This window comes from Myodes glareolus, chromosome 19, assembly GCF_982192425.1.
Source record: "Myodes glareolus chromosome 19, mMyoGla1.1, whole genome shotgun sequence".
NCBI classification, from domain to species: domain Eukaryota; kingdom Metazoa; phylum Chordata; class Mammalia; order Rodentia; family Cricetidae; genus Myodes; species Myodes glareolus.
Window position 1 is genome coordinate 45,686,186 of NC_142044.1, and position 20,372 is coordinate 45,706,557.

General features: G+C 44.0%; 1 protein-coding gene across 5 annotated transcripts in view; it reads right to left on the reverse strand.

Annotated features, from left to right (window-relative positions):
• Pacsin2 (protein kinase C and casein kinase substrate in neurons 2) overlaps window positions 1-20,372 on the reverse strand; it is a 102,942-nt gene that overhangs the window by 31,980 nt on the left and 50,590 nt on the right. For all 5 annotated transcript variants that reach the window (XM_085678502.2, XM_085678500.2, XM_048444999.3 and 2 more), the window contains exon 2: window positions 179-317. In XM_085678502.2, the coding sequence (XP_085534628.1) occupies window positions 179-238 (60 nt within the window). In that variant the 5' untranslated portion in view covers window positions 239-317. The remainder of the gene's footprint in view (window positions 1-178; window positions 318-20,372) is intronic.

Genomic DNA, 20,372 nt, shown 5'->3' on the forward strand with positions numbered 1-20,372 from the left:
AAAAAAAAAAAAAAAAAAAAAAAAAAAAAAAAAAGCCCTGTCTCTGCCACCACCAATTTGATGGCAAGTTCCTGCCTGATTTTGAGTTAATGTTCATTTCCTTCTGACTCTACCAAAACCACAACGGTACACTGGACGCCAGCAACCTGGGATCTGTGTTCAAAAGAGGAGACATTACCTCCCAGAAGCTGTCACTGGACACTTCCACTCCCACAGAATCGTCGTAGGTGACAGACATTTCTGCAGAGGATGAGGAGATGGCAGCAGACACTCTGGTCCAGGGATTCACTTCAGATGCTCAAAACCTGTAGACAGACCTATGAAAGAAAAACACAGACAGCTGTAGTTTCCCCATTCCAGGACAAAAAGCAAGGTATCGCTATTGAATGCATGGCACCCACCTCTGCATATTGGTTTCTCCTACCCTGCTACAGCCAGCTTCTCTTCCCTGTCCCACCACTCAAATCTCAGTTCACGTACTTCCCAGAGATGCCTCAGGAACTCAACTGACTACAGTGTCACCAGTGACAGACACCACAGAAGCTCTTCTGAGAGCCAGCCAGTTTTAGTCAAATAAGGATCAGGGCGCATTACTCACATCGTATGAAGTTAGTTAGTTACTTGGTTGTTAACTTGACTACATCTGAAATTAACTAAAATCAAAAGGACTAGGTGCACCTATGAGGGATTTTTTTTTCCTAAATTAAACCATTCAAAATAGAAAGACCTACCTTTAATCTCAATCTTCTGAAGTGGAAGATCCACCTTTAATCCATAGCCACATCCTTGGCTATATAAAGGACATGGAAGGAGGCTTTTGCTCCTTGCCTGCTTGCCATTGCTCTCACTGGCAAGTCCATTCCTTCACTGGCATCAGAGACTACTTCTTCAGGATTCTGGTGTGTAAAGACCAGCTGAAGACACCCAGCCTCATCGACCCAACAACTACAGGATTCTTGGACTTGCCATTGGGACAAAGTATTGTTAGACTAGCTAGCTAGACCCGAGCCTGTAAGCTACTCTAAAAAATCCTATCAGTTCTGTTCCTCTAGAGAAGCCTGACTAATATAGTTAGCAAGGACAAATAAGAGTTACTTGGCACACATCCGACACTCTAAAAGTGACCATCCAGTAAGCTCCCAAAAGACAGTGAGAAACACTAGGGAATAGAACTGATTTGCTGCTGTTGTTTTGGTTTTTGCTGTTGTTGTTTTTTGTTGTTGATAGTTATTGTTTCTGAAACAAGCATTTTCTCTGAGGCTGTCAGCTTCCCTTACTCAGGGAGGGAACCGGTGGCCACCCGCTGCCAGGAAGCTTATATGCTCTTCATGCACACACTTATTTGCTGTGCAGCAAGGCTGGTCTTAAAAAACACAGAGATCTGCCTACCTCCGGATCAGGCCCAGCAGAAAATGGTTTTCTACACATCATCATAAATTATATATAGAAACTATATCCACACATATGTATATACTTATATGTCATATATAGAGACTATATCTACACACCACAGTCCCACAGTCACAGCTTATCTCCTCCTCTCTATGACTTTTCTTTTTCTTGTCTTAGTATACCAGAGGACTTCGAAAGACTAAGCTTTCAACACTTCATCACTGAGGAAGAGTGAGGCTCAAGTGGAGAGCCTCACTCAGCTCAGCAAGTATAAAGCCCTGGATTCAACCCCAGCACAAAATGAAAAATAAGTATCTGCTATTACCTCTGGCTTCAGGTTTTATTCCTTTTCTAGTTCTTGGAAGTGAATGTTTACTGCTTTAATCTGCAGCCTTTCTCTTTTTCTAAAATACACATGGAGAACAAGAAAACAAGAGTCCTTCCACATAACACAGGGCAAACTGGCAAGGTTTCACAGGCAGGTGGCTCAAAGGTATAGGCAACAGGGCTTCCTGAATATGGGTGGTAAAAATGGGTCAAGACAAACCTCATCTCTGGAAATCTGTAATTGGTAATGTCATTTAAATGACAGAATTAGTGCTCAGGATTCAGAATCACACAGGAGCATTCTGCAGCATTGTTGGTGGCTCTCATTCATTATCAACTACTGTTGACAAGTCTTATTTATTCATCCAATAAATAAGATTCTAAGTCTCAAGCTGGGTATGGTGGCACACACCTTTAATCCCAGCACCCAGGCAACAGAAGCAGATGGATCTCTGTGAGTTCGAGGCTAGCCTGTTCTACAAAACTGAGTTCTAAGCCAAGACTGTTACACAGAGAAATCCTGCTTCAGAGAGATAGAGGGAAAAAAAGATTCTAAATCTCAAAAATAGATCAATGCCAGGGATACAAACAAATGGGCTACACCTCAATTCTCTTAAATAAAATTAAAAAATATAGTTCCATGTGATACTGTGTGTCTAACCCCAAATTTTTCAGAAAACTAAAGCAAGACTCCCTGGATCCAGAGATTCAAGGTTAGGCTAGGCAACATAGTAAGACCCTATTCAGTCATAAATGTTCAGTACATAAATTAATTCTAGGCTAGGCTAGAATGGGGGCTAAATAAAGGACTAGATGTTAAGGTTAGTTAAATGCACACAGAAGAAAGGCTTTGCCTTTTGTGCTGTAAGAGAAATAAAACAGGTAATTATTGATACTCACTGAACTAAAATCTAAGGATGTGGGCTGGAAAGTTGGCTCAGCAGTTAAGAGCACTGGCTATTCTTCAAGAGGACCTGGGTTTGATTCCCAGCACCCACATGGCAGCTCATAACTGTCTAACTCCAGCTCCAGAGGATCCAACACCCTCTTCTGGCCTCCAAAGACACCAGGAATGCATGTGATGCACAAACATCACATGTAGGCAAAACACCAATACACTTTTTTAAAAAAAAACCTAAAATGTTACATATTCATACATGATAAGTTTATTTGTAAAAATAAAGCTACATATTTATGTAAGACAAAAAGAGTGTGGTGGTTTGAATTTGTACAGCCTCCATAAGCTACATGCTTGAACACTTGGTTCCCAGTTGGTGGAACTGTTTGGGAAGGACTGGGTGTGGACTTGTTGAAGGTGTTTTACTGGTGGTAGACTTTGAGGTTTCAAAAGACCTCTGGGATTCTCAGGTCTCCCTGCACCTTTGGTTGTGAATCAAGATGTGAGTTCTTAGCCCAGCACACCCACTTAATCCTAGTGCCCAGGATGTAGTGGCAGGAGCATTTCTGTGAATCTGACTTCAGCCTAGCCTTCATAGTAAGTTCCAGGACAACCAGGACTACATAGAGAGACGCATAACTGAGGATATCGAGAGCTGCAGAGAAACAGCTCTAAGGTAAAAGGAAAGGGCACAGAACATAACCATACCCCAAGAAAACAGGGTTTCCAGCACAAAACTCTGGCTCTCTCTTCTAGTTTGGACCCTAACAAGAGAGCCTTCCCTTCTGGGTGAGAACCAGCTACCAACAAGGACAGGTAGGTTGTATCCAAAACAAGCCACACTCAACCCTATAGATAGTCAAAGACCATCAAGGAAGGAACTAGAAGAGCTGTCTGATGCCACACAGGTGTTCAGTCACTAAGTAATGGATAAATTATGCTCCCAAAAAAGGCTCTTTTTCTAGAGGTGGCCACATTTGTGTCAAATATAACAAGGCTGCTTTAGCCGAGTATGAGTCTTTTGTTATACCTGGGAGCACATGGTAAGAACATGGAGCTGCCATGTGCTGTACACCTCTCAGTACCAGCAGATAGTTTATGCTGAGCTTTAAGCAGGTTTCTTGTTCCTCAGAACCCTACACACTTTACAGGCAGGCAGCTGAGTATCCAGAAAGCACTGGTCCAATACCTGCTGTGGTTGGGTATAGTACAGTATCCTCCAAAGGCTCTTGTATTGAAAGCTTGCTACTCAGCTGATAAATCAGAGAACTAAGAAAACTCTGATGATATCAAAGGATTAATCCCCCCAAAAACTGTTTTGCTGTATAAGATTGAGAACATAATGGCATCACTGGGAGGTGGGCTCTACTTGGAGGAAGGTCACTGGGAACATGCCCTGGCCCCTTTCTCTCTCTGCTTCTCAGACCCTACGGGGATGAGCAGTTTTGTTCCATCACACCCTTCTGCTGTGATGCTCTGCCTTACCACAGGACCAGAAACAATGGAGCCATAGCCATCAACAGAAACCCTGAGCCAAAACAAACACGTATTCCCATTACATTGTTTGCTCAGATAACTGTCACAGTGGCAGATGCAAGGGGGGAGTGAAAACAAAAATGAAAACAAAACTAAAACGCTAAAGACAGTCCAACATCTAGCAAAAGTTTCTCCACAATGTCTGTTGCATCTCCACCCGTCCTGCTCAAACTCAGCTTGCTGCAGGTCTGGAAGGCCATTCCTTTAGAAACAGGCTGTGGTTTTGGAGCTTCCTACTGAAAGGGATCTCAAAAGCAAGTGTCCTCTCATGATTCACAGCCCTCCTCTGTGAGGTAGGATGTAACAGACCACCTCCTGAGGCTTTAAGGTATGGTTGAGTGATAGAGTGAGGCCCTAGGTTCAGGGGTACACTGGTGATAATAGTTACTAAAGAACTCTGGAAAAGTTCTTCCTAAAAATGGGTGGGTCTGATACATGATTTATGTAGTTCACACTGTCTGGCACTCAGAAACTGACTGATGACTTCATCCTAAAGAAACTGAGTTCTAATGCTTGAACAGAATGTTCAGAGTTCTGAGGACTTCCCAGTGCTGTTGGTGAGGGAGAAGGTTACTCCAAAAATTCAGTATTAAAGATGAAGCTAGCTAAATTATGAAAACACAAGGATCTCCCATTACACCAGTCAGGAGTACAAATTAAGAGTCTCAACATCAGTCTAGGCAGGTGAGTGACTTGGTGAATGCACAAGGACTCCCAGCTAAGGGCTGCTCCCCTCCCTTTTGGATCTCTTAGAGAGACACAGAGCTTCTGCAGCCACTCAGTGAGCTGCCCATCATGGGTAGGGCAATGGGCAGTGCCTCACTCCAGCTTCTCCCAGAGGTTAATTAATATCCCAGTTAATTAAGGGACAAGAACAGCACAGGCTACTCTGCCCCTCAAAGGAGATGCTTTTCTTTTACTTTTCTTGTTGCCATAACATGATACTAGACAAAACCAGCTTTAGGTGAGAAGGGTTTATATGGGTCCATGGTTTGATGATACAATTCATCATGGTGAGGAAGACACCCCAGTGTGAGCTAACTGGTCACACTGTACCCACAGCCAGAAAGGAGAGAGCAACAAATGCTAGTACTCAGCTAATTTTCTCCTTTTTTATTCAGTCTAGGACCCTACCCACCCACTGGATGCTGCTGCCCACATTTAGGGTGAACCTTCCCTTCTCAGTTGAACCTGGTACACCCTTACAGACACACCTAGATTTATGTCTCTTAGGTGATTCTAAATCCAGTCAAGTTGACAATGATGATATAATAAACATGCAACCTGAGAGCAAGAAAATCCTAATTATAAAAGCCAGGCTGGTGGCCAATACCTGTAATCCCAGCACTTCAGAGGCTGAGGCAATAGGACTGCTGGGTTCAAGGTAGCCTGGGTTGTAGAACGCGCTCCAGGTCTCCTGAACCACAGTGTGAGACTATCTAAAGCCAGCACACAGTGAGCCCTCCAGAGACACTCACTAAACAATCCTGTTTTAAGAGGCACTCCTTTGGAATCCAGGAATAAGGATGGAGCAAGAGTAACTAGGTCCCTGCTTCCCATGACTTCTGCTGAAGGTCAATACTGGTCCCAAAGCCAGTTTTCTGCTAATGTGCAGAGGCTTAGAGGTTAACAGAGGATGTCACAGTTGCCCTTGGTCCCAGTGGAGGCTGGCACAACCTCCTTCTACCATTTCTGGCCTGATAACAGGTATCAGGTAAACAGAGGATGTGTTACATAAGACCTCTAGCTTCTCTTTAATCCCCTTAGTTCATTCCAAAAGGAAAACAAAGACCTACAGGTTATTGTAGAAAGCAAGACCATCTAAGTACTGTGCTTGCCCGTCATCCCTGAAAGAAGAGCAGGAACCCCTCCTCTTTGATCTTTGCTAAACACTAGCTAAAGAGAGAAGCAGATGTGCCCACATGGCCTTTCCAGTCTGTTCTGCAGGCCCATGGGTCACAGAGGTCTCTTTCTTACTCATGACCTGCATAAAAAATTCTTCAGTTACTAAGAAATGATTGCAAGTTTCTCTCTGTCTCTCTGTCTCTCTCTGTCTCTCTCTCTCTCTGCTTCTCATTTTTTGAGACAGGGTTTCTCTGAGTAGACCAGGCTGGCCTCGAACTCGATTATGTAGACCAGGCTGGCCTCAAACTCAGAGATTCACCTTTCTCCGCTTCCGAAGTGCTGGGATTAAAGTTGTGTGCCACCACTGCCCAAGTGACTGCAACTTCTAAGATACTGTGTAATTCCGGGGTGAGGGAGGTGGGGTGCCCACCATTCTTTAAACAGGGGTCCATTTATCCATTCATTCCATCTACCATGCACCAGAAACTATCCTAAACTGGTGTCAGAACAGTAGCAATAAACAAGACAAATTCTGTCCCTGCCCTCCTGGGGCTGAGACTGCTCTGGGATACCCTGGCATGCAGTTAAGTGACAGTCACGTAGTGTATTAAATTCTAGGACAGAGGAAAAAGTCTGAGGGGCAGAGGCTTGTTGAGATAAGTATGGCCTCTGAGGGCTTAGAAAGATAGGAAGTAGAAATAGGTGTTTCCTAGTAGTGAGACAGGAGGTAACATGCCTGCCCTGCACTGGACAGGGCAGGACAGGGAGGTCAGTACCAAAAGATTCAGTGAGGACCAATGAGGTATCCATATTACCTCTGTGCTTTGCCTTTCAAAACTAAAGACATAGTAATAACAGACATCAGGGGCCTTGAACCAAACCAGTGATTCCTTGTGAAAGCGCCTGCACGTAAAGATGTATGGATAAAGGGTTTACTGTGTGACTGACTCACTCACACTTGGAGTTTCTATGAGACTTTCCCTTTATTCTTTTAAAAAATTGTATTGTCTTATGGGGGGTGCAGAGGCAGAGGGCAGATGTGAGAGGACACAAACAGAAAGAAAGCTAGAAAAATGCTTTTAAAAATCAAGCATGTGCCGGGTAGTGGTGACAAACGTCCTTAATCCTAGCACTCCGGAGGCAGAGGCAGATGGATCTCTGTGAGTTCGAGGCCAGCCTGATCTACAAGAGCTAGTTCCAGGACAGGCTCCAAAACTACAGAGAAACCCTACTCGAAAAACCAAAACCAAAAAACAAAACAAAAGACAACCAAACATGTGGCTAGGGATGGCTTAGCAGTTAAGAGGATGTACTGCTCTTGCAGATGATGCAGGTTTGGTTCCCAGAATACATGTTAGGCAGTTCACAGTCACTGGAACTCCAACTCCAGGGGATCCAACGTGTTTGGCCTCCTCCGGCACCTACACCACACTCACATGCCCTCTCCCCTCACACATACATTCACATAATTAAAAATAAATCTTAAAAACCAAGCATGTATGTGTTTTGTATATGTCCTTAGCTCTCCTCAATATGAGAAATTACTCTCTCCTAACAACCATTAAGCTGCAAGTTTATTTTACAGATGAGTTCAGCCAGGATAGCCAAGAGCAGGTGTTTACTGATAGACTGTGTAGCAACAGAACACAAAACAAAAAATGAAAGTTACTTCAATGCCATCAAATGCTGATACCAGAGCTAGGAGAAGTGACACAGGCCTGTGATTCCAGCACCAGGGAGGCTAAGGAAGAAGAACTGACAAGGCCAGCTTTCCCAACCAACAAGTTCTTGTCTGAAAAGGAAAGAAAAGACAAGAAATTTAAAAGAAAAGTATGGGACTCCAGGTAGCCAGCACAAGGGCTGTGCAGAGACAGGAACACAGGCAGCTCTAGCAGCAGCAACATACATTTCACCTGGGATCTCTCAAAGTTCACAGATGCAGAGTCCTCCGTGGACACCTGTGTCTCTGGTGGTGAAGGGAATGTCTACCTATTATTTACAGCCTCCTAAGCTATTTGAAATGTCACCTAACAGCACTAAATGCTTTTGGAATACAAAACATGCAAAAAACAAAACATTTTGTTTCATGAATGACCCCATGCTGGGATGACAAGTGGTCCCAGAGGACCACATTCCAGGACACCCGCACAGCTTCAAGAAAGATTTTCCCATGCACTGTTAGGCTGGCCTCCCGGCCCTCTGGTCAGCTCCTCTCCCTCATTTCCCTCTGGCATCATCACTGTCATCATCACCTCTTCTCTGCATTTTGCTGTCATCTGTCTCCTAGCATCTTCCCAGCACCCAGTCCCACTTCAGTCTATTTTCAAGACTGTGACCCTCTCTAAATCTGTCAGCCTGGTAATACACTACACTACCTACATGTCCCTGTAGCAGCCTCCACAGCTAGAGCCCAACTTACTTCTCACCAAATTGTCTAGTCCGCAAGCCTCACCCCACCCCTCACCCGCATTAGCCACAACACACAACTCCAACCAGGCTGTTACTTCACTGGCGCTGGCACTACCAGGTACAGTTCACTCCTTCTCTCTGCCTGGACTGTCCTTCCTCCTACACTACAGACCTGTGTGAGGCTGGCAGCACGCTAGCACCTTCAACTCCCACAGCACGTTCAATTTCTAACAGACCACAATTGGCTTTTTGTATTTTGGGTTTTATTTGTTTGCTTGTTTTGAAACAGTCTTTCTAAATAGCCCTGGCTGTCCTGAAACTCCAAGTAGATTAGGCCAGTTTCAGACTCACAGAGATCTACCTGGCTCTGCCTCCTGAGTGTTGGGATTAAAGGTCTGCACTACCAAGCAACAAATGGAAACTCTTGAGCAGGCATGAGCCTGAATCACTGCCCTCTTTTGTACACTGCCCTGACTCTAGCATCCCCAGTTCCTCGGGTACCAGTCACTCTGTTAAAACTTGCCAAAGGCTTTAGGGTGAGCTGAACTCAAGAGTCTGAATGATTTTGACTAAAGGAGATGAGATCCTCAGAAGGAAACTAATGGGAGCCTTTATCTAAAGTGGAGAGTCTTTTATTAATACAACTGTAACACCTCTCCCATTTTATTATATGATCTTTCCTTCAATCCTCTAAGTTTCTGGGCTCTCTTTCTTGACGCCTAGGACTACTCTACTCATTACAAGTGGGTTTAGTAGGTCAAGGAAAAATGGGCATCTCAGGCTGGAGAGATGGCTCAGAGGTTAAGAGCACTGATTGCTCTTCCAGAAGTCCTAAGTTCAATTCCCAGCTACCAATGGTAGCTCACAACCATCTAGTGCCCTCTTCTGGCATGTAGACATACATGCAGACAGAACACTGTATACATAATAAATGAATTTTCAAAAAGAAAAGAAAAACGACAGTTCAAGCCCTGTTCAGAACTATAGCCACATAGGAAGCCCTATAGCCCTTCAGTGCAGCTGAGGCATCGAGCCTCTGGGTTTCCTCTGCTGCCAGCTTCAGCGTGTGTCCAGTCAGTTCTTGCAAGAAACACAGTCTCCTGCATCTCTCTAGTCCTCAAGCCACCTTGCACACAGTGGGTGCTCAGGCCTGAGCTGACACATGGCCTCACACTATTGGTTAAGCAGAAACACGTGTTTCAACTGAGCTATCTGCCACAACCTATTTGTTTCCAATGACTTCATCTGGGAAAGGGAACATTCCTTAAAGGAAGTGATAGAGATCAGTAAATAGTGACTTCTCTCTCTGGAATGCTGTGTAGAGCACTCAACTCAACAACGAATGGGAAACTATACATCACAACACGCTGGATTCTAAAGGTTCGGTCAGGCTGCCCAGTGGTCAGTCAGTCTAAATAATGAAGGTGGGAGCATGGTTTTTAACTCTCTGCTTCCATGAAGACAAGAACTTGTAGTTGTCCTGGAAACAATCACCTAAAAATCAAGTTGGCCAGAGGTGGCTTTCAAGCCACCATGTGACACAGGCAAGCCCCAACTACAGAGAGGGCTTGTAAGAGGCAGGAGATCTTAGGAGCACCACAAGGGCACAGAACCATTTTCCTGAAAACAAACTCTTAAGAATCCCAATTAAGAAGAAAAGGGGGCTTGCCTTATTTGGTTTCACTCAGCACTGCAGCGGCCTTCTTCCCACAGGGGAGGTAGGCTGAGGAAATCATACTTCCCTAAACTGACAAACCCAGTAAAGGTGTCCTACTGTCATATACATGTAATTCCCGCTCAGGAACAACCAACTTTCTCTGTCTCTGCTCTTCCATCCGGCCATGCTGCTAGGCCCATGACAGTTTTAATTCCAAATGGCAATGCTTGATTAGCATGGAATGGTCACACCAACACAAGGCCCTCCATTCTCAGTACTTAGTCTGCTTTCCTTAACTGCACAAATCAGCATTTCTCCCTGCAGAGTTTTAAAAACCATCACTGTGGTCCTAGGCTAGACTTCAGGTCTTTACAGTTCAGGTCATCCCCAGTCAGAACTCGGAATCCAGACTGGGACAGTTAGGGCTTCGACAGCTTCCCATTTCTGTCCTGTTCCTTCAGCAGGTGTTCTGGCTTCAGCACTCCAGATTGTTGGCAAATCTCCCAGGCACAGTTTAAAGAGCAAATGTCTAAGTAACACCTTCCATTTGCATTTTAAGGGCAGATATCACTGGCAGGAGAAAGGACTAAAATACACCCTGAGAGAGGAGGAGAATCATCAAAATGCTGTCTCTTGAGCCCTTGAAGTCTTTCACTACCTGTAATTCGCTGTTTGTTATCTGTATTCACAATAAAGCTGAGAATATGAAGCAGGTACAGGAGATACTATACCTGTGATATTATAGATAAGGAAGAAGGGACAGAAAAGCAAAGAAAACAATCAAGTCTTCTTAAAGTCTCCCTTATTTTAGAGGCTGGAGAGATGGCTCAGCTACCAAGAGCAGTGCCTACTCTTGCAGGGGACCAAAGTTCAGTTCCCATCACCACACGATGACTCACAACTGTGTCTAACCTCAGTTCCAGGGAATCTAACACCCTTTTCTGGCATCCATGGGCACCTGCACACATGTGGTACACATACATACAGGTAAGTAAAACACACATTTTTAAAAATTCTCCTTATTTCACTGTTGGTAACATAAAGGAATCAGGTTGTTTTTGTTTTTAAGAAACTCAAGGAAATGACACAAAATTTTCAATATGAACCATCTTTAGTAGAGAACTACAAGAGTATTCACACTGTGTATATTCAAGTTGTCCACACACAACTAAGTATATTCATGTAGGTCAATGGGAGTTATTCAGTGTGCTAAAAGGGATCATTTCATATGCTCTGCCCCAAATGTCCAGTTTACATTTGTTTTGGGACACAAAGTCTCACTATGTACCTCAGGCTTTCTGAGAATGCACTTATACAACCCAACCTGGCCTCAAACTCAACATCCTCCTGCTTCAGTCTGCCAAATGCTGGGGTTATAGGCATGCATTATCACGCCCAGCTAGAACACCAATTTTAAAAGAAAAGTATACCTAGACATTCATATACTCTCAAACAAACAAAACTAGTAAGTCTATGCCAATCATAACTTCTGGGGGCTGGAGAAATGGGCCAGCAGTAAAGAGTACTGGCTACTCTTTCAGAAGACCTGTGTTCAAATCCCAGCACCCCATGGCAGTTAACAACTGTCTGTACCTCCAGTTCCAGGGGGTCCAACACCCTCTTATAGCCTCCATGGGCACTACACACATATGGTGTCCCAGATACACATACAAGCAAAACACCCACACACTTAAAAATAATCTTTAAAAATGTAAATACCCAACAAAAGCAAACAAAACCACAATTTCTTCTCTCTCTCTCTCTCTCTCTCTCTCTCTCTCTCTCTATATATATATATATATATATATATATATATATATATATTCTATTTCTTTTCAGACAGTGTTTCTCTGTGTAGTCCTAGACGTCCTGGACCTTACTCTATAGACCAGGCTGGTCTTGAACTCAAGAGATTAGTCTGCTTCTGCCTCCTGGGTGCTAGGATTAAACACCACCTGGCCCACCATAATTTCTGATGAGTTAAAAATCATATTTTAAGATTTTATTTATGTGTCTATGTGAACATATGCTACATGCAAGCTAGAGCCCTAAGAGAACAGAAGAGGGTATCTCCCTAGTTACAGCTGTTGGACATGGGTACTTGGAATTGAACCTGGGTCCTCTGAAAGAGCAGGGAGTGCTCTTGACTGCTGAGCCATCTCTCCAGACTCCTCAAAAGTCAGTTTTTACAAAATGATCTCAGAGTCAAATTTAGGAAGATTCATTCAAAACTTGACATTAAGGATCTGTGGAACTTTGGGCAAGTCCCTAATATTTTTTAGGCGCTCACTATGGTCACTTGAGAATTTAAATCAATCAGCGAGGTATGGTGGTGCATGCCTTTAATCCTAGCACTCAGGAGGCAGAGGCAGGGCGATCTCTGAGGTTGAGGCCAGCCTGGATTACAAATCAAGTTCTAGGGGAGCCAGGACTATAACAGAGAAACCCTGTCTCAAAAAAAAAATAGAATTGATCTTTAAATGGCTTCAAAGGGCATCTCACTAGAAAGAGATTATGGGAAAACTTGCATAGATCAGAGGTTAGAAATTACAAGTGCATACTTGTAGTGATCTTCAAGGCTGCAAGCAAGGGCTTTTCCATCTCATCAGACCTGAGTATCAACTTCCTTGTGTGGATCCCCACCAGGGCCTTAGTAACTAACTTGCCTCTTTTCCAGGATCTTGCAGTAAATCAAGCCACAGTCTGTATTTCCCAAGCCCACCCACATCACAGAAATTACACATGATGCTGCTCACCAGGATCCTATCCTTATCCTAACCTCTATCTGAACTAAGGCTGAAAGCCAGATGGCCAGTGCTAACAACTGCCCTTACATGCATCTTACACTCTGAGTAAAAAGCTGAATAAAGCTGGTAAAAAGGGCCCCTCAGGGCTGTATGGGATGTGGTTCCTGACTATGCTAAATAACAGAAACAGTAGCAGTTAATAGCTACTGAGTATGAACCCCAAAGCTGGGCACACACCCCTCCAACAGTCCCATAACACAGAAACAGATAAAGAAACAGAGATGCCATTGGGTAGCATGTGCTCAGGTCACCCAGGAAGAGGAAGAACTGAGTCTTAAAGCCAGGCTGCACGCTCGGGGTGAGGCAGGAGCAGGTGCAAACCACTGAGCTTGACTCAAGACAGGGAAGGAGGGTTTGAAGGGAGCTGGTACCTGCTGGGTTCCAGCTCTGTAAGATACTGATGGATCTGTGTGCACTGACTCTCTCAATTTCATTCACGAAGGCTACACACTAGCATGTTTTACAGCACCCAGGAAAGAAAAAAGACTAATTACTTAAGATTACTAACCAAAAATATCCTGAGCTGAGAACAAAATAGATAAGAGGCAATTCTTCTATAACTGTCTGTTGGTCCATCCACCAAGTCAGCAGGAAGTCTGTGGTGGTTTGAAGAAAATGGTCCCCAGGGTGTGAATGACATTATTTGGAGGTGTGGCCTTGTTGGAGTATAGGTGTAGCCTTGTTGAAGAAAGTGTGTCAATGTGGAGGCGGGTTTTGAGGTCTTATATATGCTCAAGCCATGCCCGGTGAGACATAGTATTTCCTGTTGCCTATGAGTCAAGATGCAAAGACTCTCAGCTCTTTCTCTAGCACCACGTCTGCCTGCATGCTGTCATGCTTCCCGCCATGACAATAATGGACTAAACCTCTAAACTGTGAACAAACCACCAATTAAATGTTTTATTTTTTATTATTATTGAGCTATACATTTTTCTCCATTCCCCTCCATTCTACTCCCCTTCCTCCCTTCTCCACTGCTACCTTCTCCCGTGACCCTCATGCTCCCAATTTACTCAGGAGATCTTGTCTTTTTCACCTTCCTATGTACATTCATGTATGTCTCTCTTAGTGTAGGCAGAGACTGCTCCTTCGTTTCCTGACTGCTCAGACAGGAATAATCACACAGAAACTATATTAATTACAAAACTGTTTGGTCAATGGTTCATGCATATTTCTAGCTACTTCTTACATCTTAAGTTAACCCATTTCTATTCATCTGTGTAACGCCACAAGGTTATGGACCATTGGTAAATTTCCAGCGTGTCCTTCTCCTTCGGCAGCTAAATGGCATCTCTCTGATTCCGCATACTCTGTATCTATTTCTCTCTATATCACTGTTTGGGTTTCCAGCCTGACCTTATTCTCCTAAGTCATTGCCTGAAACAACTTCCTTAATAACCAATGGTAATAAAACATATTCATAGCATATAGAGGGGAATCGCACATCATCTTAGGGTCCTTTTCGTTGGCTGATTTCTCTGAGGTTGTGGCTTAAAGGCTGTTTTTTCTTTGCTTTATGTCTAAAAGCCACTTATGAGGGAATACATATTTTTTTTTCTGGGTCTGGGTTACCTCACTAATATGTTTTTATCTAGATCCATCCATTTGTCTGTAAATTTAAAGATGTCATTATTTTTTACCACTGTATACTACTCCATTGTGTAAATGTACCACCTTTTCTTTACCTATTCTTCAATTGAGGGGCATCTAGGCTGTTTCTAGGTTACAAATAATGTTGCTATAAACATAATTGAGCACATGTCCTTGTGGCACGATTGAGCATCTTTTGAGTATATATCCAACAGTGGTATTGCTGGGTCTTGAGGTAGATTGTTTGCTAATTTTTTGAGAAATTGCCATACTGACTTCCAAAGTGGCTACACAAGTTTGCACTCCCACAAGCGATGGAGGAGTGTTCCTCTTACCCCACATTCTCTCCAGCGTAAGTTGTCATCAGTGTTTTTGATCTTGGCCATTTTGACTGATGTAAGATGGAATCTCAGAATTGTTTTGATTTGCATTTCTCTGATGGCTAAGGCTGTTGAGCATTTCCTTAAATGTCTTTTAGCCATTTTAGATTCCTCTGTTGAGAGTTCTCTGGTTAGGTCTGTACCCCAATTTTTTATTGGATATTTGTTCTGTTGATGTCAAGTTTCTGGAATTCTTTGTATATTTTGGAGATCAGACCTCTATCTGATATGGGGTTAATGAAGATCTTTTCCCAATCTGTAGGCTGTAATTTTGTCTTGTTTCCAATTTGTATTCCCTTGATTTCCTTTTGCTGTCCTATTGCTCTAGCTAGAACTTCAAGTAAATGTTTTCTTTATAATAGCTGCATGGTCAGTCAGGCAGTGGTGGCACACGCCTTTAATTCTAGTACTCATGAGGCAGGGGCAGGCGGATCTCTATGATTTTGAGGCCAGCCTGAGAAACCCTGTCTCAAAAAATCAGCAACAACAACAAAATGAGTTGCATGGTCATGGTGTCTCTTCACGGCAACAGAAACCCTAACTAAGACAACATCTCACACCTGGGGTCTCCTGGGCATGCCCAGAGCATCCAACACACCAGAAGGTCACATAGTTATGCTGCTTTTGCTCTTCTAAGAGAGTTGCCTGTGCAATCAGAGTAATCGAGCATGTGAGGAGCTAAGTCAGTTAGTACCAAAGCAGTCCTATCATCATGCAAGCTTATAGCAGAACCCGAAAACATCTAGCCAACACAGGTTCCTTTAAGACTCAAGCATATGCACAGAACCTAGTATGAGATTACTTCATGTGCTATCCTGAAACTAGTTACCTCTAAAGTACAACACTTTGAGGTGGATATAAACTGTCTCTTTCCATGCACCGTCCTCTGGAACTATCTTTAAACCCTGGACAATCACTCCAGAGCTAGAGTACAAAGAAAAGAAGAACCTTATAGAAGATTCTCAAATACATGAGCCAGAGAGCAAAGTAAATATAGTCAGAACGCCAGGGCTAGCACACAGGCTGTCTTTAAGGCTTCAGAGTCTAGAAACAAAGAACCTCCCCAAAGGTAAATGACCAATAAGAATAACCGAAAACAGGCATGGTGGCTCATACCAATAATTCCAACACTCAAGAGGGTGAGGAGGATTGCTACAAGTTCCATAAACTTGAGTCTAGCCTCGGCTATATAATGAGTTCCAGGCCAGCCTGGACTACAGTGTGAAGTTATCTTTAAACAAAGTACAAAAGGGGAAAACAAAGAATCACTCATGTTTGAAGATCCCAAGAACCAAGAGCCTGCTAGGCATGCAGCACTGACACTCCCAAGTCATCCTGCCTGCCTGTACCTAGAAGGAAAGGCCTTGACGCAGAGGGAACATCTGCTCACTCAGCCCTGGTGGGAGACCTGGCAGGCAGTCCTGGGCCACATGACACTGGCACCATCCACAGACCAGTCCCTTTTCCCCAACATTAACAAGTACAGCAACAATGGACTCTTCCCACTTAGAAAGAATTGCTATTGCAGCTGGGGAAACACTGCTTCCTACCCTGACCAGGACAGCCTGAGGGAGAAGAAAGCCCACAGACTGTATGAAAGCACAGGTACACAGACCTAAGGAAATATTATGGAGCCTTAGTAACAGAAACCATGAGGAAACTCTGCTTGCACAGAACTGTTTAAAAATAAACTGGTACTGAAATACCAGCAGAGCTACAGTGACTCACACTGTCCTCAGTGCTGAGAGAACAGCAGCCCCTTGACACACTTGTCTCCCGGGCTTCTTCCCCAGTGGAGGAACAAGGAAAAGTAAAGAGAAGCCCTGAGGTTTGTCTAATTTTACCAGATGAGTAAGATCTTTCATGTTTAGTTAGGAGTACAGAGATGAACACTCATGCAATAAACCTCAGCAAAGGCAAAATTCTAAAGCAGACCAGCACTGCGTGTGCTACACTGAGGATACCATGGCAGTACATCTGATAGACAGCTCAGGCTCAGTCACACTCATATGTTCACTGCCACAAGAACCTCTTCTTGGACATGCATGCATCCCTCAGCTTCACGCTCTCTAACTGCTCTCAATGACAGAAGACCCTCGGAGGACTCATACTATGGCCAGCCCTACCTTCCCAGTGGCCTCAGCCTCTGTGAACGTAGTCCAGTGCCACACACTGCTGCCCCAGACTGCCCTCTGGGTCAACTCCTACTCACCCCTGCAAGTCCTGGTGCGAGGGTCAATCTCTCTTCTACCATCCCAGTGAAGGTGGGAGTCATGCCAGCATGAAGAGCTCATGCCAAGGTAGGACATCCCACCCAACCCACAGATCCAAGCAAAAGGAAGATCCAGCACGCCTTGGAGACCAGTCACAGTCATAGGGCTGGCTCAGCGAGGCAGTCCTGGACTTCTTCAAACAAAGTACACCCACCTACCTAGCAGATTGCTCACTTTACTCACCCTCCGCAACCCATACACATGCACCCAAAACCTCATTTTGCCAAATGCTTGTCTCACATCAACCCTACGAATCAATGACATTGAAACTGAACAGAACTGCAAGTATTTTTGAAACCAACCAAATAATACCTTGAGGTAGTTCTGGGAAGATCTGTGGCTATCACCTCTATGTCTGCATTAGAGATTTAGTTTCTAAACTATTTCCTGTCAGAAAAGCTGCAGACGTGATTAGAGAATATCGGATCTCAAGACTGAAAATGAAGATGCTTCTGAAGCCCAGGGAAGGGAAAGTCAGTCTGTTTACAGGAGGGAAATCTGAAGCAGAAAGTACTTGCTAAAGCCTCATCTTTGGAACCACAGCCAATGAAAGATGTGACCTTCCCTTTCTGACTCTTACAGGAAGTATCACCGGACAGCTGCTGCTCTCGGCCCAGCAGGCTTCAGAATAGTCAGCGAAGCTCCTTCTTCCAGACTGCGCTATGTGCCAAAGCTCATACCAAGCAGAGAGTCCATAAACACTAATGGCCCTGCTCTGCCAGGTCCTCAGGCTCAGCTACCTCCTCCTAACAGCCTGCCACAGTTGGCATCACCTCTGGGTTATCCCTGCCCAACTACCCTGCAGCCTATCTTCATTCCACATCAGGAGTTCCACAAAGAAGAGCTGGCTCTGTGCTGCTTATCTGTGCAGGACACAAACCACCAGACATTCAGGAAATGGAACCAAGAGGGAGTCAGAAGTTACAGAGGGTGACAGGTTGTGAGTTCAGTTCAAAAAGAAGTTGTGGATTCTTCCTGTAGTAACACATGTAGCGTGTAGCCCTGGTGTCTTTTGTATCCTAATAGCACAAAAAAAAAAAAAAAAAAGCTGAGGACCAGGTGTCTGTCATTTTCAGAAGGCCTGCTCTAGGGTAATGAATGACTATCTCAGAAGGAATCACAAAGGTAGGAGGAAGTTCAAAACCAGAAGGTCTCAGGCCAGCTGTCAGCTATCAGCTCACCCACAGGATGTTACCAGGGAAGGTCTGGGGCTCATATGTGGTCTCCCGAAGGCATTTTTCCTCTGTAATGGGAACAAGTCAGGGTTATGTCTAAGAATAATCTCACAGAAATGTATTCCATACCTCTGGTTGGCAAGGGCCCTAGGAATGTAACGTGGACACTCAGCTGAAGATTTTTTCGACCTGCATACCAGTTGATGCCCCACAGGGTTAAAAGAGAACTACTTTTTACTTTTATTTTTTGGTTTTTCAAGACAGGATTTCTCAGTAGCTTTGGGACCTCTTCTGGAACTAGTTCTTGTAGACCAGGCTGGCCTTGAACTCACAGAGATCTGCCTGCCTCTGCCTCCTGAGTACTGGAATTAAAGGTGTGTGCCACCACCACCTGGCTCAAAATAAAGCTACTTTTAAAAGGACAAAAATAACACATTTTGAAACCTATTATTAATACATAAATGCCAACAGTAATATAAGAAAATACACAGAAGGAATCCAATGGAAAGAAAAATGCTGAGAGGTGACCCAGGTAGGGCTGGGTAAGTAGACTTAACTGCACAGATGCTCACAGCTCCTAAAAAGCCAACCCCATGAGGAAGCAGCTAATGCAACTTAGACAGTTTTCACAAGAAATATTCAATCACTTTTACTCTCAAGGTTGAGCGGAAATAGAACCTTCAGTGCAGAGAATCAGAAAACCTGCACTCCAGGGCTTCACTTTGGCTTTACAAGCTGCCTAAGTAACTCTAGGTAAGCCACTTTCTCACCAGCCTCAGATGCTCTTCCTATGAGGGAGAAATATACTCTGCCCTGCCTAGCTCTCTCCACACAAACGGAAGGTCACTGTCACTCCTCTTGAAGAGAGGAACTCACCACTCACTGTCACTAAGTACTGTCTCCTGAGCGCCTGTCTTGAGTGATCTGAGCATTATCTGACCTCGGATAGGATAAACTACTACAGGAAACTACTTAGGATGAAAACAATGGTGATTTTTTTTTTTTTAAAGAGGAGGTTTGGCTCAGAGGGCGATGCTTGTGAATGGGTTTTACACTTACTAGCCAGTGCTATCACTCTCAGTCAGCTGGAAAGAGTAAGGGCTAAAACAAAACCAAAAAAAAAAAAAAAAACAGGGACGCACAAACTCACTTAAAACCAACTACTAAAAAAATAAAAATAAAAAATATTCTATTAACCAGGTAGTGGTGGTATACACCTTTAATTCCAGCAGGCAGAAGCAGGCAGATCTCTGTTGAGTCCAATGCCAGCCTGGTCTACAGAGCAAGTACCAGGACAGGCTCCAAAGCTACAGAGAAACCCTATCTTGAAAAACCAAAAAAAAAAAAAAAGAAAAAATAAACAAACACACACACACACACCCCACACCAAGCCCAACTACTGCTCAGTGGCTAAGATAATCACTTTCTCAAAAAACACCGTTCTGTCCTCTGAAAATGAGAGCAAGTCACCAGACTGTAAGCTCATGACTTCTTCACTCCTGGTGGCACAGGCTTTGCTTAATGAGAACACATATGCCACAGAGGTCACCCCCAAACCTAACCCGAGGTAACAACCACCTCACACACCATCTCCTAAAGTCTACACCTTTAACTGCCATGGAAGGGGGAAAAGAGGATGGCTTTCCAGGCCAGCAAGTCAGTGGGAAGTAATACCAGAGAGCTCTACCCAAGGACAGGAACAGGTGCACATAGGGACATGGCCTGGAGAGGGAGCCACTCCACTACCTGGGCTACCTGGTGGCTTCCCTTAGAACCACAAAGTCCCACCCACTTCTGCTGCCACTGACTAAAACTTAGTGTTTAACACTGGAAATCAAAATTTGAGAAGTGCAAAAAGAATGGAATTCTATGCATAAATGAAAAGGTCCCATTCACATATGTCTAGCGGAGACCAAAGTCAGGACAGGGACATTACTCAACAGTAGAATGACTACCTAGCTAAGGCCCTAGCTTCAATCTCCAGAACCATGCATGGGTAGGGGGACCAGTGAAGGGAATTATTTAGCAAAAGACTATTGAAAACAGCTATTTCTCAGAACAAGTTTTCTAAGATACAATTTAT